We start from the raw sequence: 12,919 nt of genomic DNA on the forward strand, positions 1-12,919 counted from the left end.
GTGTGTAATTGCATACATATAATTCTATTAGAGTTAAGATGCAAAATGTGTATACTTTGTTCAAGTTACTACCGGAGACCGTTTCCATGACACAATAGTCGTAGACCGAAATGCGCGTAAATTTGCACAAATTTTTATCATATACATCACATCTGAGCTTCGTTGGATCTCAAGGCTGAAGTCGTTAGTCGTTAGCGCAACGAAGCCATAAAATTGTCGTAAGTGTTACGTGTTTATCATGCATCAACGCCAATAAATAAATCACTTTAGACAATAACTATACGTATAAATGTCAATGACAATATTCTCATATCGTTATTCGAAAATAGAAAACTAGAAATAAGTAATAAAAGTAAACAATAGGAGAAATAAGTTGACGATTTTCATCAATAAAAAGCTCTCTCTATAAATCTTGAGTATATTACATTTTGTACGAATGATATCTTTTTGACGAATATTCCACAAACTATGCATCGTTTAGTGTAGAAAAGTGCAAACTTATCACACATCGGCTGAAGGCAATTTAGGTATGTGAAGCCAAAGATTCAGACCAAGCAAAAAAAAAAAAATGGGCACGCACGAACGATCACAAATTAATATCAATAAACGAGCATTAAATGTTTATTTTAAAACATTTCTTTAAAAATAATCCTTTCATATAAAATTTTCCATGTGTGTGTGTGTGTGTGTGTGTGTGTAACGCATTATTTTTATAAAATTATTATTTAAATAAAATTTCTTATTCTTTTATAAATTTATATTGTATACTTTATATTTTAGGTGCATAAATTTTGTATTCTATTTTAAAAGCGGACAAACACATTATGTAGTAAAGTTTATTCGAGAAGAAATATCTCGAGAGAGATGGACAGATACGAATGTCAAGTGATTCACGCGAGTTTCGCCGAGTATTTGATCGAAAATAGAGGAAAATGAGAAAAAAAGCGCAATGCACGATACTATAATAGATATTCGAAAATTGATAAGAGACTCGCGTGCATGTCTTTCATCTCCCATACCTCCTTTGCAGGGTATTCGATGAGTCGAGTGCTGGGCACGATAGCCGGTGATCATCTCATAGTCACCGGAATCGCGTCTGAGCGGAAACGTGGTTTCGAGGATATGGTCGCAGGGCTCCATGAGCATCAAGATACCCTTGACCTTCTTCTTGCGATCTTCGATGGGTACGCGCGATCGTTTGTTGATGTCCTCGACCAACTTGTCTTCGATGATTTGGCAGGCGCGATGAAAAAAATATTCCACCATATCGAAGAACCTAGGGTTCGGTGCTTCAGGCACGTCCTTGAGACGGTCTGGAATTTGGTGATCGGCATATCCACGACGGGCTGCCGTTTGAACGGCAGCCAGCGCAGCGCGCGCCAGCACGCTCTGCACGACGTCATTGCCCGGTGCTTGCTTCAGGGCGATTGATGATCGCGTAAGACTCCGTATGTGAAACATCTCTGCTCCGCGCGATTATTTATCACAACGACGATAATTAACTAATCTGACCTGATCTGACGCGACCCGATGTGAAACGCGAAATCCGATTGTGATCCTCCTTCTCTCGCTGATTACGATTACGACCACGACCCGTCCACTCATCGACCTGCGACCTGGACATGCGTCGACCGACTGCGCGTGACGCGTGATGTGAGATGTGACGCGTGACTCCTCCTTAGAACATATATAAATGGAAGGGGAATAGCAGGCTGAAAAGTGTCGAAGGAAGTGAGAAAAAAACAAGAGAGAGGCAACTATGATTTTCTTTCTTACTTCCTTCCGACATGTTTTTCTATCGGGAAACAAAGGCATTCCCCTTCCATTTATATATGTTCTAAGGACTCCTCGCGGCCGTTTTAACCATAAACTATGATCACATTTATACGTCACCCTTAGGCCGGATTCACACCTTGGCAGAAAAGCAGAAAGCAGAAAAGCAGAGGCCAATCAGAACTCGCGCTGAAAAAGCAAAATGTACTGCTTATTTTCAGCGCGAGTTCTGATTGGCTTCTGCTTTTCTAGCACAAGTTCTGATTGGCTTCTGCTTTTTTGCTTTCTGCTTTTCTGCCAAGGTGTGAATCCGGCCTTAATCGGGTTGATACATCCATAGTTCTAAAATTGGCCAATCACAATCGTTCCATTTTTCAGCCAAGAAATCTTTATCCCTTTCATCTTGATTGGCCAATTGCATCAGGCAATCTTGAATAAAGCCGTAATGCCCGTATCAGACTACACATTGAAGATTGAGATTCAAGATTCAAGATTGAAATTTGACCAATCAGAATAAAGAAATTTTATTCCTTTTTGTTCTGATTAGTTAAATTCCAATCTTTAATCTTCAATCTTCAATTTTCAATGCGTAGTTTGATACGGGCTTGATATCGTTTTCGAATGAACGGGTTAACCCAACCCGGTTCAATTAATCACTATATTTTACTATGAATTCAAGCCTTTTATTAGCAGAGACGATGCAATGACGTCATTAATCGCTCTGACAGCGATTTAACCATAGACATATAGAATGGACTGAGCGTTGCGATAGACAAACGCGCGCTTGCTGTAGAAAGAGAGATACTACATGGGAAGTCTATTTTGTCTCTTTTCCTAGCATCTCATTGGTGATTTTGTCTCCCTCCATATAGAAAATTACCAATGAGATGCTAGGAAAAGAGACAAACATACGCCTCCCATATAGTACCTCTCTTTCTACAGCGTGCGCGCGTTTGTTTATCTCGCAATATTCGATCCAGTCTATATATCTATGGATTTAACCTGCTACCTGGGTACCGATCATGTAATTTTTTCCCTAGGGCGAAAACGTGAAAAGTGAAAAATATTAGCATTGAAATCAATGGCAAAATTTTTCACTTTTTATTTTTCCGCCCTAGGGGAAAAGTTACATGATCGATACCCTGCTACATTCAAAAACGCTATATGGTTCGCACCCTTAGGTCGATATTACATTTGTCGTACGACAAACTTTTTAAGCGCATTGATTAGCTAATTTCTAGAGACTCAAGGAAGTTTCTATTTTGTGGCCAATCAATATGCTTAAAAAGTTTGTCATACGACAAATGTAATATCGGCCTTAAGTCCGAATCACACTAGCGGCTCGCGGCTGCGATTGCGATTGCCTTAAGCCCGTATCAGACTACGCATTGAAGATTGTGATTAAAGATTCAAGATTGAAATTTGACCAATCAGAATAAAGAAATTTTAGTCCCTTTTGTTCTGATTAGTCAAATTCCAATCTTTAATCTTCAATCTTCAATTTTCAATGCGTAGTCTGATACGGGCTTTAGCCAATTAGAAAGCACCAATTGCAAGTATGATTGGAGCGTAGCAAATCACAATCACAAACGCAATCGCAATCGCAGCCGCGAGCCGCTAGTGTGATTCGGGCTTTACATGTCAAATGGACCAGTCAGGGCGAAGAAGCTTATATTTCGTTTCGAAAATATCGTCAAGTGGAGCACATTTGCGCAAGCGCAAGAACGCCATTATGGAAAGAGGCCACCAATTTCGAGCTTCAATTAGTTTATTGTGCTAAATGCGAGCTAGCAAAATTTTCTTTTTTTTTTTTTAATTATGTTTGAAAATGACGATTGGATTTTTGAAGTGAGTTTTTTATTTGCATGATTATATATTATAATTTATTCGATTATTAATTTATCCAATGTTTTTTTATGTATATTGTAATTTTATCAATACGCCGGAACACATTCGCGGTAGAATATTTCGATGTTATTTGCATATATAATTGATATATAAAATAAAATATAACTTATACAATACATATGTGTATATATATTCGGTATACAATTTCTAGGATACGTTTGACATTGATGAGAAAACAATACAGTCCCATTCTCGATGTCAAAACGAAGAAGAAGAAGCATCATCTGTGAAACGGCGTAAAGTGGACAACTGCAAAGTTTTGTTTTTGCCGACGGATAATACTCTTAATTCAAATGTGAATATTGCAACAGAGGACAGCAATTTCTCTCGTAACAATAAAAGCAATGTATCACGAGGAGATCTATTACTAGGAATCTTTCAAGAAAATACTTCTCAAAAGATATTCAATCTTGAAAAAGAGATAAGTAATCCATTAAATGATATACAAAAAGAAACGCAGGATTTGTCATTATGTAAAACGAATACGTTGCACTATAAGAAGTCTAAAGAAAAGAATCGTACTGAGTCTGTAAATAAAATAAAACTTGGTAAAGAAGTAAAGTTGATTAGAATATTTCCTGGGCCAGCTGGCTTAGTACCAGATGTTAAAAACGATAATATTCCTGTTATATCATATCTAAATAGAGTGAAAGAATTAGAAAATAAAACAGCAATCAAACGTATTGAGATTAAGTCACAGGATGAGAAAAATTCATTTGGAGAAAAAGCTTGGAAATTTTTACTTGATGATGTGCCGGATAATTTTTTTGAGGAGTATAGAATTTCTATTATTAAGAAGAAGGCGAATGCTAACCATTGCAATAGTATGAAAGTGAAATTTTTGGCAGGCGTATTAGATTATATAGATCATAGTCATGATGATCCATTTATTATATTAAAAGACTCAACAGATAGTATAGAAGGCACCATTCATCGTGATATTCTATTAAAATATCCTGGTATATTAGAGCCAAATGTACTTATTCTTTTACATGACGTAGGTTTGTTAAAAACTACAACATACGTAATAACAAATAAATATCATATTCTAGTATCCCAAGTAAACTTACTAGCCATATATTCCGATAAAGGTCGTATTGTAAGTGCATCTCATATGGAAAATATTTTATCAAATATTGAATTAAATAGAGATTATTCTATGTCAGTTTCAAAGCGATACATTTCCAAATTGCAAGGGATATATGAAAATTGTGATATGATATCGTCGCAAACTAATTTTTCCATTAATAATAAATCAATCAAGAATTGCGAATCTACATTGATAAACGATCCGATATTACATGAATCGGATATTGAAAATCGCAAAGATGAAATATTTGAAAGACCTAACTATTCGAAAAGTATGAATAATTTAGATATGAATAATATTTTCTTAACTAGTGACTGCGAATTTATAACTTTGAAGGAGCAGAATTGCCTTAATTCTGATAGTATTTCGCACAATAACAAAATCCCGCAATGCGAATTACAAGCGCGAAATATGAATCATTTGGAAAATGCGAGAAAAGAATCAATAATAAATTCTCAAGATAAAATAAGAGAGGAATATTTATCGCAAAGTTTGCAGAAATGCGTCGCGGATGTAACAATTTTTAATGCACATTACTCGCATGAAAGTTGTTTTTCATCTTACGATGGTATAGCGCAACAAGCGCATAAAAATTCAAATTTGAATATAAAATCTACACTGCCGGGGATAAAGCGTAACTCGGATAATTCGAGAATCCTGGTAAGCTACTTTACTGATGCTAACGAATACGATTCAGACGACGAGATCTTGTCACAGTTGGATGTAGATAACGTCTGTAGTGATTCTAAGAAAAAGTGCTGAAGGGAAATGTATTTCTATGTAAAAATACACAGCCCTTATACTGTATGTTACAGCAATATTACAATTGAAATTAGATTGATATGATAGATGGGTACAATTAGATTTAAATGAATGCAACATTAATGTAACTATTGTATAAGAAACATTTACGCGCGATGCGTTACTATATATTATGTTATATGCAATTGCAAAATAATTGATTTGACTTTATTGTTGAATATATGTATACTGTAATATGAATATACGATAGATTTTTTTTTTATTCCTAAATTAGAGAGTTATTGTAGGTAAAGCTATTTGTAAAATCATATTTATAATCTTATCTTTCACTTTGTAGAACATTATTTCATTTGTCGTGTTGTATAATTAACGTACGATTTATTCGGTTGTACGCAATAGTAAAAGAGGGGACGTCTCAATACTATGTAATATAATTTTACAAAGTTAAAATAGTACAAAGGAAAAATAGAGACACACAACATTGAGACATACTGTAATGTAAATATACGATAAACGTTTATATTTTTAAGTGTTAAAGTTATTGCAGATAAAACACATATTTGCAAAATCATATTTATGATCTTATTTTTCTCATTTGACTGTCATAATATATTATTATATTAGTTGTGTGTGTCACAAAACTAACGACAACTGAAATATGCTGATTTCACCAGTTAAACACGCAATAAAAAAAAAACGTCGATTATGCATAATATCGAATTTTACAATATTTTATGTACAAGAGATACACGATATTTTACATATTTTAATGTAAATATATGTTAGACATTTTTATACTTTTAAATGTTAGAACTATTGCAGGTAAAATTATTTGTAAAATTGTACATATTTATCATCTTATCTCTCTCTCTCTCTACACACATATACACATATTTGGGTTTATAAACCATTATTTTATTAGTTGTGTGGTAAAAATTAGCAATAACCGAATTTTCTGTGGAGTTAGATCTGATTGATAAAATATAGGCAGTAAGAGAATATCTCAATATATATTTATATATATGAATTTAAATACATGTCGAAACACACAGGTATTCGAAATGGATATACATGTATGTCTTGATATGCTCGGTATATGTATATATATAATGTCTTATACATATGTCTTCTCTTGTAACGCATTGTCACGCAATTGTTGTAAAATTATATTACACATATGATTCATATTCATTCTTTTATCACGTGTTGATATCAATTGAATTGTATAGAGAGTTATCTCAGGATTTGCGACATGACTAATGGAATAATATTTTATGAACTCACATATGAAAGATAAGATCGTTAAAATACGATTTTATGATCTTATCTTTCGTGCAATGAACTTTACTTGTGATAACTTTAAATTAAGAATACATAAATATCTATTTTATATAGTGTAGGTATAGTTCATAAATTTTTGTTGAAAATATAAAGCGTACGCAATTGCATAATTGCGTAATGGTGTGGATACATCAAGAGTGGATGTGTAATATATACTGTTGCGCCCATTAAATTCTAACGGTGGATCGTAATCGATAAAGTACTTGCAGTTACAATAATTGCTTTGTCTATGATTAAGCAAAGTGGGAGGAATAAAAGATGATACGAAATTTATAGCCCCTTTTCATTTGGAAAAATTAATTGATTCGTCGCGCGTTGTCTTGACTTGTCTACGTAATTTCCATTACTGTTTTATAACTTGGACATATTATGGTTTATAATGTTTCTACAGTTAGAAATTTTTTTTTTCCCAGTCGATTATCCGATGGTACGTCACAAGGTCGATCCAATGGATACACATTGATGCACATGCTAACTCTTGATCTTGTCTTTGCGTAGAGCTATTATTTTTCTTTTTATATAATACCGAAGTGACACAAGAAAATTATTAGATGCGCATAAAAAGTGATTACACGGAAAAAGATAAGTTTTTAATCGAATAAATTCTTATAAAAAATAAAAAAAAAAAACCAATACGCGCAAGTCAATGAGGATTTATCGCGTTATCATTGCTACATTTTTAGTGACAGTGATACTGCATGTATGTCATTATATAAAAATATAAATACATTTATTTCAATAGAAAGATAGAGGTATTAAATGAGGCACCAAGACACGGGTTTATTGTAGCGAGAATATGTACCAATAAATGGATTAAGACTGTCAATGTCATAATGTAGGATAAAAGATCACTTTACGAGATTATGACCAGCAAAACAATAACTTGCTTTCGTTCGCGCGCATTGGGGAGGATTATCATGATCTCGTATGTTATTTATTTCCATTTTCTTTTTGCAACATGCATATATGTATATCAATATGTCACCAATACGCGCAAGTCAATGAGGATTTATCGCGTTATCATTGCTACATTTTTAGTGACAGTGATACTGCATGTATGTCATTATATAAAAATATAAATACATTTATTTCAATAGAAAGATAGAGGTATTAAATGAGGCACCAAGACACGGGTTTATTGTAGCGAGAATATGTACCAATAAATGGATTAAGACTGTCAATGTCATAATGTAGGATAAAAGATCACTTTACGAGATTATGACCAGCAAAACAATAACTTGCTTTCGTTCGCGCGCATTGGGGAGGATTATCATGATCTCGTATGTTATTTATTTCCATTTTCTTTTTGCAACATGCATATATGTATATCAATATGTCAAAATGTTATATATTGTTATTTTCAAATATTTAACGATATTCATGGAAAAGATTCATCGGATATTGACTTTTTAGCACACAATGTAAAACATTCAATTTTAACATTGTTACAATTAGGCTTTTAAATACACGCACATATTTTGTGTGTCACATATGTGCGTGTATTTAAAAGCCTAATCGTGACACACATATGTGTGTGCGCGCGTGCGTGTGAATGGCTAAGATAAATAAAATACTTCTTGCATCTTATTCACAAGCAAATGCGCACGCGCACGACACATATACAAACCTACACACACACACACATATGTGATAACTTTAATGAGAAAGAAATAATATGCGAATAGTATTTTTTTCAGCAATTCGAAATATCAACGATATCTCCCTCAGCATTATCACGTGCATTTCATCGTGATACGTCCTTGCGCAAGCAATGCCAATTTTTCATTCGAAAATAAGGTCATTTAACACGCTTGGTTTCTTTTCGGTATGCGCTTCCAATTTATGCTATCTATTCGCTTAGTTTACGTAGAACATTAACAACGTAACTCGTAATCTTCTTTTTAAAAAAAGACGTCAAATCCACACGAATCTATCCAAAAATTAGTAGAAATAATAAATATTAATTTAAAATGTATATTTTTTATAATATACATTTTTCTAAATGTATGTTTTATTGATTAAATTTATTTTTTTTTTCATACAAAAAGTAACGATATCAGAAAATCGTGTCAGTTAAAAATAAAATTATGCACACTATAGAATTTAATTCTTTTATTATACAATTTTTATGCTTTGAGAAATTCTTTATCGGAAAACATATATCTTGTGGCTTCTATAATTATATTAAAATATATATACATACACACGAATATATTCGAGTAAAATATACAATCATATTACATATACTTTATTAGACAAAACAATTTTAATATTAAAACATGGTATATATAAATTATTAATTATAAAATAAAAGAATCAAGTTCTACAGTATGCATAATTTTATTTTTAATTGGTGCAATTTGTTGATATTTTAGTCTATAATATATCTTCTGATATCGTATTTACTTTGATATTGTACTTTTGTAGGAAAAAATGGCGGCTCGGTATAAATACATGGTTTGTCTCGCTATTGTCGCACATGACTTGGCGCGAGAGAGGCACTAATACCGTATCTCTTAATTCATTTTACAATCTTTGTGTAACATTGATTATAAATGTGATACTTTGGTCTCAGCACTCGTCTATAACTATCTACAAATTTTATCGTGTAATGCAAAATATATGAATGCATAATGAATGCATATTATTTTATGTATGTTTATTATTCAATATATATATTATTATTAATACGGCTATCAACCGCAACGTTGATCAACTGCAATCACACAAAAGTTTGGTTGACAGAATAAAAATTATTTGTATTTTGTGGTATATATATTTATAATTTTTAAATTACTTTTATCGTTATATTATTATATACTTCACATACCATAAAAGAATTGATTCCAAAAATATAGCAGTCGACGCGGAAATTATGTTTTGTAGTACTTTCATTCACACACATATTCAACTATATTAAATAACTTTTAAAACCGTCTCGGAGTAATTCGATAATATTGATATCTATGCCTATCTCGATACTTTTTTTCGTTTAAAAAAATGTAAAATTAATCGGGATCACTCGTTAAACTATTAGCTATCGCGTTTAATGGCTCATTTGATATCATACCGTCTCTCTTATTGGATTTCGATTATCCTGTTTTGTAATTCCATTATCGGAATCGTGACCATTCCATTATTAAATATTTGTTGCGAAAGTTTGGCGAAAGTTAAAAGACGAAGAAAGAAGGGGTGAGTGGTCGCACTTTATCCATGAGATTTAGAGCGGGGGAGATTCGAGCTAACAACGTCAGCAAAACATGTGTCGCGCGCACAGCTCCACTTCGTTGGTCGACGTAAAATGTGACAGTGCAGTTTGATGCGCTTGATACGCAGGACCAGCGGTACAACAACGAAGAAAAAAAACGTATGTTAAAAAGTTTATTAACGGACCAGTCGTAATTTATTTACTTTTAATACGATAAACACCGTTGTTATTTGTTGTAAAATTTACGAACGCTAAACGAATGCCAGCCACAGACGCATCCAAAGTTCACTCGCTGACCTTGTGCCGCAAACGATAACGAAGCGCTCTCGTTGCTTCCGCCTTGCAATTCCATCGTTGATTGCTCAAATTTCAAGCAATTTCAACGACAGACAAATCGTTCTGTAAATCTGTGCCGTGTTGGCTTCGCCTGCATTTGACAAAGAACGCGCGAGTACTTATGCGCGGTTTACCTGTGTTTTCAATACTTTAACACGCGCGACCTGATACCATACAAAATTTTGAAAATTTTGTGAACTGAAAATTTGGCGAATTGATTTGAATCGGCAACGCATTTCGCAAATGAAAGTGCGCGTGCGCGTTTCTCGAAATCGCCGACTCTTGTCCGTGCGCGAAATCGCCTGCTCTTGCCACCGCCAAGGAAAGGGAAAAGCGTCAAAGAAACTGGAAAATATTCGAAAAGCATCGCATTTGTACGTATTTCGATGTTATTATTATTATTATTACTTTTATTATTGTATTTGCTTCGATAACACGTAATATATATAATTATATAGTAATATGAGATAATAATAATAGTAACAAAATTATTATTATTATTATTTATACCATTGTATGTGAGACAGCTAGATCAAAGGATAAACAAAAAATTATTTCGTATTACGAAGAATGTTATGAAAATTTCGAGTGTGTCGCTTTTTGTATCTCGGTATTCGAAACATATGTGCTTGTAGATAAATGGTTAAACAAAAAAGTTAATAAATCTATACGTTATTAGTATATTAATGAAACATTAATCGTTATCATTAATCTTGTATTTTATCTGAAAGACATATTCAAGGAAACATTTAACAAGACTCGGTACTATGACTAATACTTTTGTAACACTATGACTCGATGACCGTACCATTGTTGTAACAGCCGTACATTTTCTTTTTCAAGCAGGTGACTTATACAACTGGAATTCCATTTCGAAAAAAAATTGATTTATATAAGAAAGAAACGTAGACCCATTTATGTAAAAAAAAAAAAAATCTTGAAATCATGAAAATGTCGACATCTGAAACAAAATGACCATGAAATGCCCTTTTGAAACAGAGAGTAAATTTTATCTGAAACATTTTTTTTTTTTTTCGTATATATATCTTTATATTAAAAGTTATGCATACTCTCTCTTTCGTCCGCAAATTTTTTGTTTAATTTAAAGTTGATTTTTTAAGCATAACTTTATTCGAATAATAATAGCGATTTTTGAATACTTGGCAATCATTAGCAAAAAATTTAATTTTAAATATTTTTTAATCTATTATTATATAAAATTTGATAAAATTATTGATTACAAATTGAGAATTGCAGTGAAGTTTTCATACTCTTTAGCTAAGAATAAATTTCAATAATCTATTAGTGAAAGGAATCGTGGGAAAGTCGGGACATTTTGTATGAATTATACATGTATCATATTTCTTTATCAACCTACACCAAGTACCAGTAATAACCAGTCTGTAATATAACTGGGATATATACAGCTTGTGCAAGTTGTTGCGAAAATTGAGGTAGAACGTAAACACGTGATTGGCTTTACGAAAGGTAAATTATTGCAACGCGATTATGCTCTGTACAATACACATACGTACTTTTGTTATTTATAGCATTTTAAATAATATTTATAAAACAATGTTCATTTACATATAAACTTACAATAGCAGCTCTAATATAAGACACATTTAAATTTATATATAGATATTGTGTCACATACAAAATTTGTTACGTAACACATTTGATGAAAAACTTGTGTAAGATTTAACAAGGTATATAAAAACTGATACGATAGTGTAAATAATAAGCGACATTTCAGGTACGATTGTTGGCTACAAATCCTGAGTGGCTCGCAAGAAAAGAAACTGTCAAAACTACGGCGCAATTTAATCAAACAAACTCGAAGTTATGATCGATGCTAATGGTAAGCATAGAAACAATGCGACGTAGTAATCAACAAATTATTGTGCAAATAATTTCATACTTGAACATTTGATATTTTGTGTAGCGCGGTACCTTTATAATAATAGGACATATTGAAGCACACATATATATATATATATATATATATATATATATATAGAGAAATATGTATTACTTTTTGCCAACAAGTTAGGCAAGAGAGATACGAGGTTTATCAATAATAAATTACAAGGGGTGGATCGCAAATATGGACCGGGAATTTCTGGAGAGATCTATAACTATGAATGTGATTGGGGGAGAGGGTAGAGGGTGGAAGGGGACCAAGTGAGAAAATACAAAGGAGAGATACACAAATAGAGGTTAGCTACAAGTTTTAAACGACTACTTTATTGGCAATTTTTCTAGGCATCAACCTATACTAATTTTACGTTACGTTTTCGTTTGTGTTGCTGTCGTTCTTGGCGTGCGCCATCGAGCGTACTCTTGCATTAACGTCGTATATTTGCCTGTTCACGTGTATGTATGTGTATGCGTGTACGTGTGTGTGTTATGTGTCGATACACGCGTGTACATCGCGCGCGTGCTCTGACGCCAACGTAATAAAAATTATCGCCGGATAATCGATTTTTTTTTTTTTTTTT

General features: G+C 32.9%; 2 protein-coding genes across 4 annotated transcripts in view; both read left to right on the forward strand.

Moving 5' to 3' along the window:
• The first annotated feature begins 3,479 nt into the window (after positions 1-3,479).
• On the forward strand, positions 3,480-6,096 carry LOC115246267. Its single transcript, XM_029824986.1, has 2 exons — positions 3,480-3,621; positions 3,833-6,096. The coding sequence occupies exons 1-2, from the start codon at positions 3,592-3,594 to the stop codon at positions 5,531-5,533; spliced, it is 1,731 nt and encodes a 576-aa protein (XP_029680846.1). The 5' UTR covers positions 3,480-3,591; the 3' UTR covers positions 5,534-6,096.
• Positions 6,097-10,311: 4,215 nt separating this feature from the next.
• Positions 10,312-12,919, forward strand: part of LOC115246228 (probable cation-transporting ATPase 13A3) — a 10,313-nt gene continuing 7,705 nt past the window's right edge. For 2 of the 3 annotated variants that reach the window (XM_029824929.1, XM_029824947.1), the window contains exons 1-2: positions 10,312-10,792; positions 12,175-12,279. In XM_029824929.1, the coding sequence (XP_029680789.1) occupies positions 12,264-12,279 (16 nt within the window). In that variant the 5' untranslated portion in view covers positions 10,312-10,792; positions 12,175-12,263. Of the gene's footprint in view, positions 10,793-11,661; positions 11,907-12,174; positions 12,280-12,919 lie in introns of those variants that run through there. The other variant, XM_029824938.1, reaches the window with a different exon arrangement.

This window comes from Formica exsecta, unplaced genomic scaffold, assembly GCF_003651465.1.
Source record: "Formica exsecta isolate Colony F162 unplaced genomic scaffold, ASM365146v1 scaffold1010, whole genome shotgun sequence".
NCBI classification, from domain to species: Eukaryota; Metazoa; Arthropoda; class Insecta; order Hymenoptera; family Formicidae; genus Formica; species Formica exsecta.

Coding starts and splice junctions, on each gene's coding strand:
- LOC115246267 (XM_029824986.1), top strand. CDS start 3,592: ATGTTTGAAAATGACGATTGGATTTTTGAA. Junction 3,622..3,832: donor ATGACGATTGGATTTTTGAA/GTGAGTTTTTTA, acceptor TACAATTTCTAG/GATACGTTTGACATTGATGA.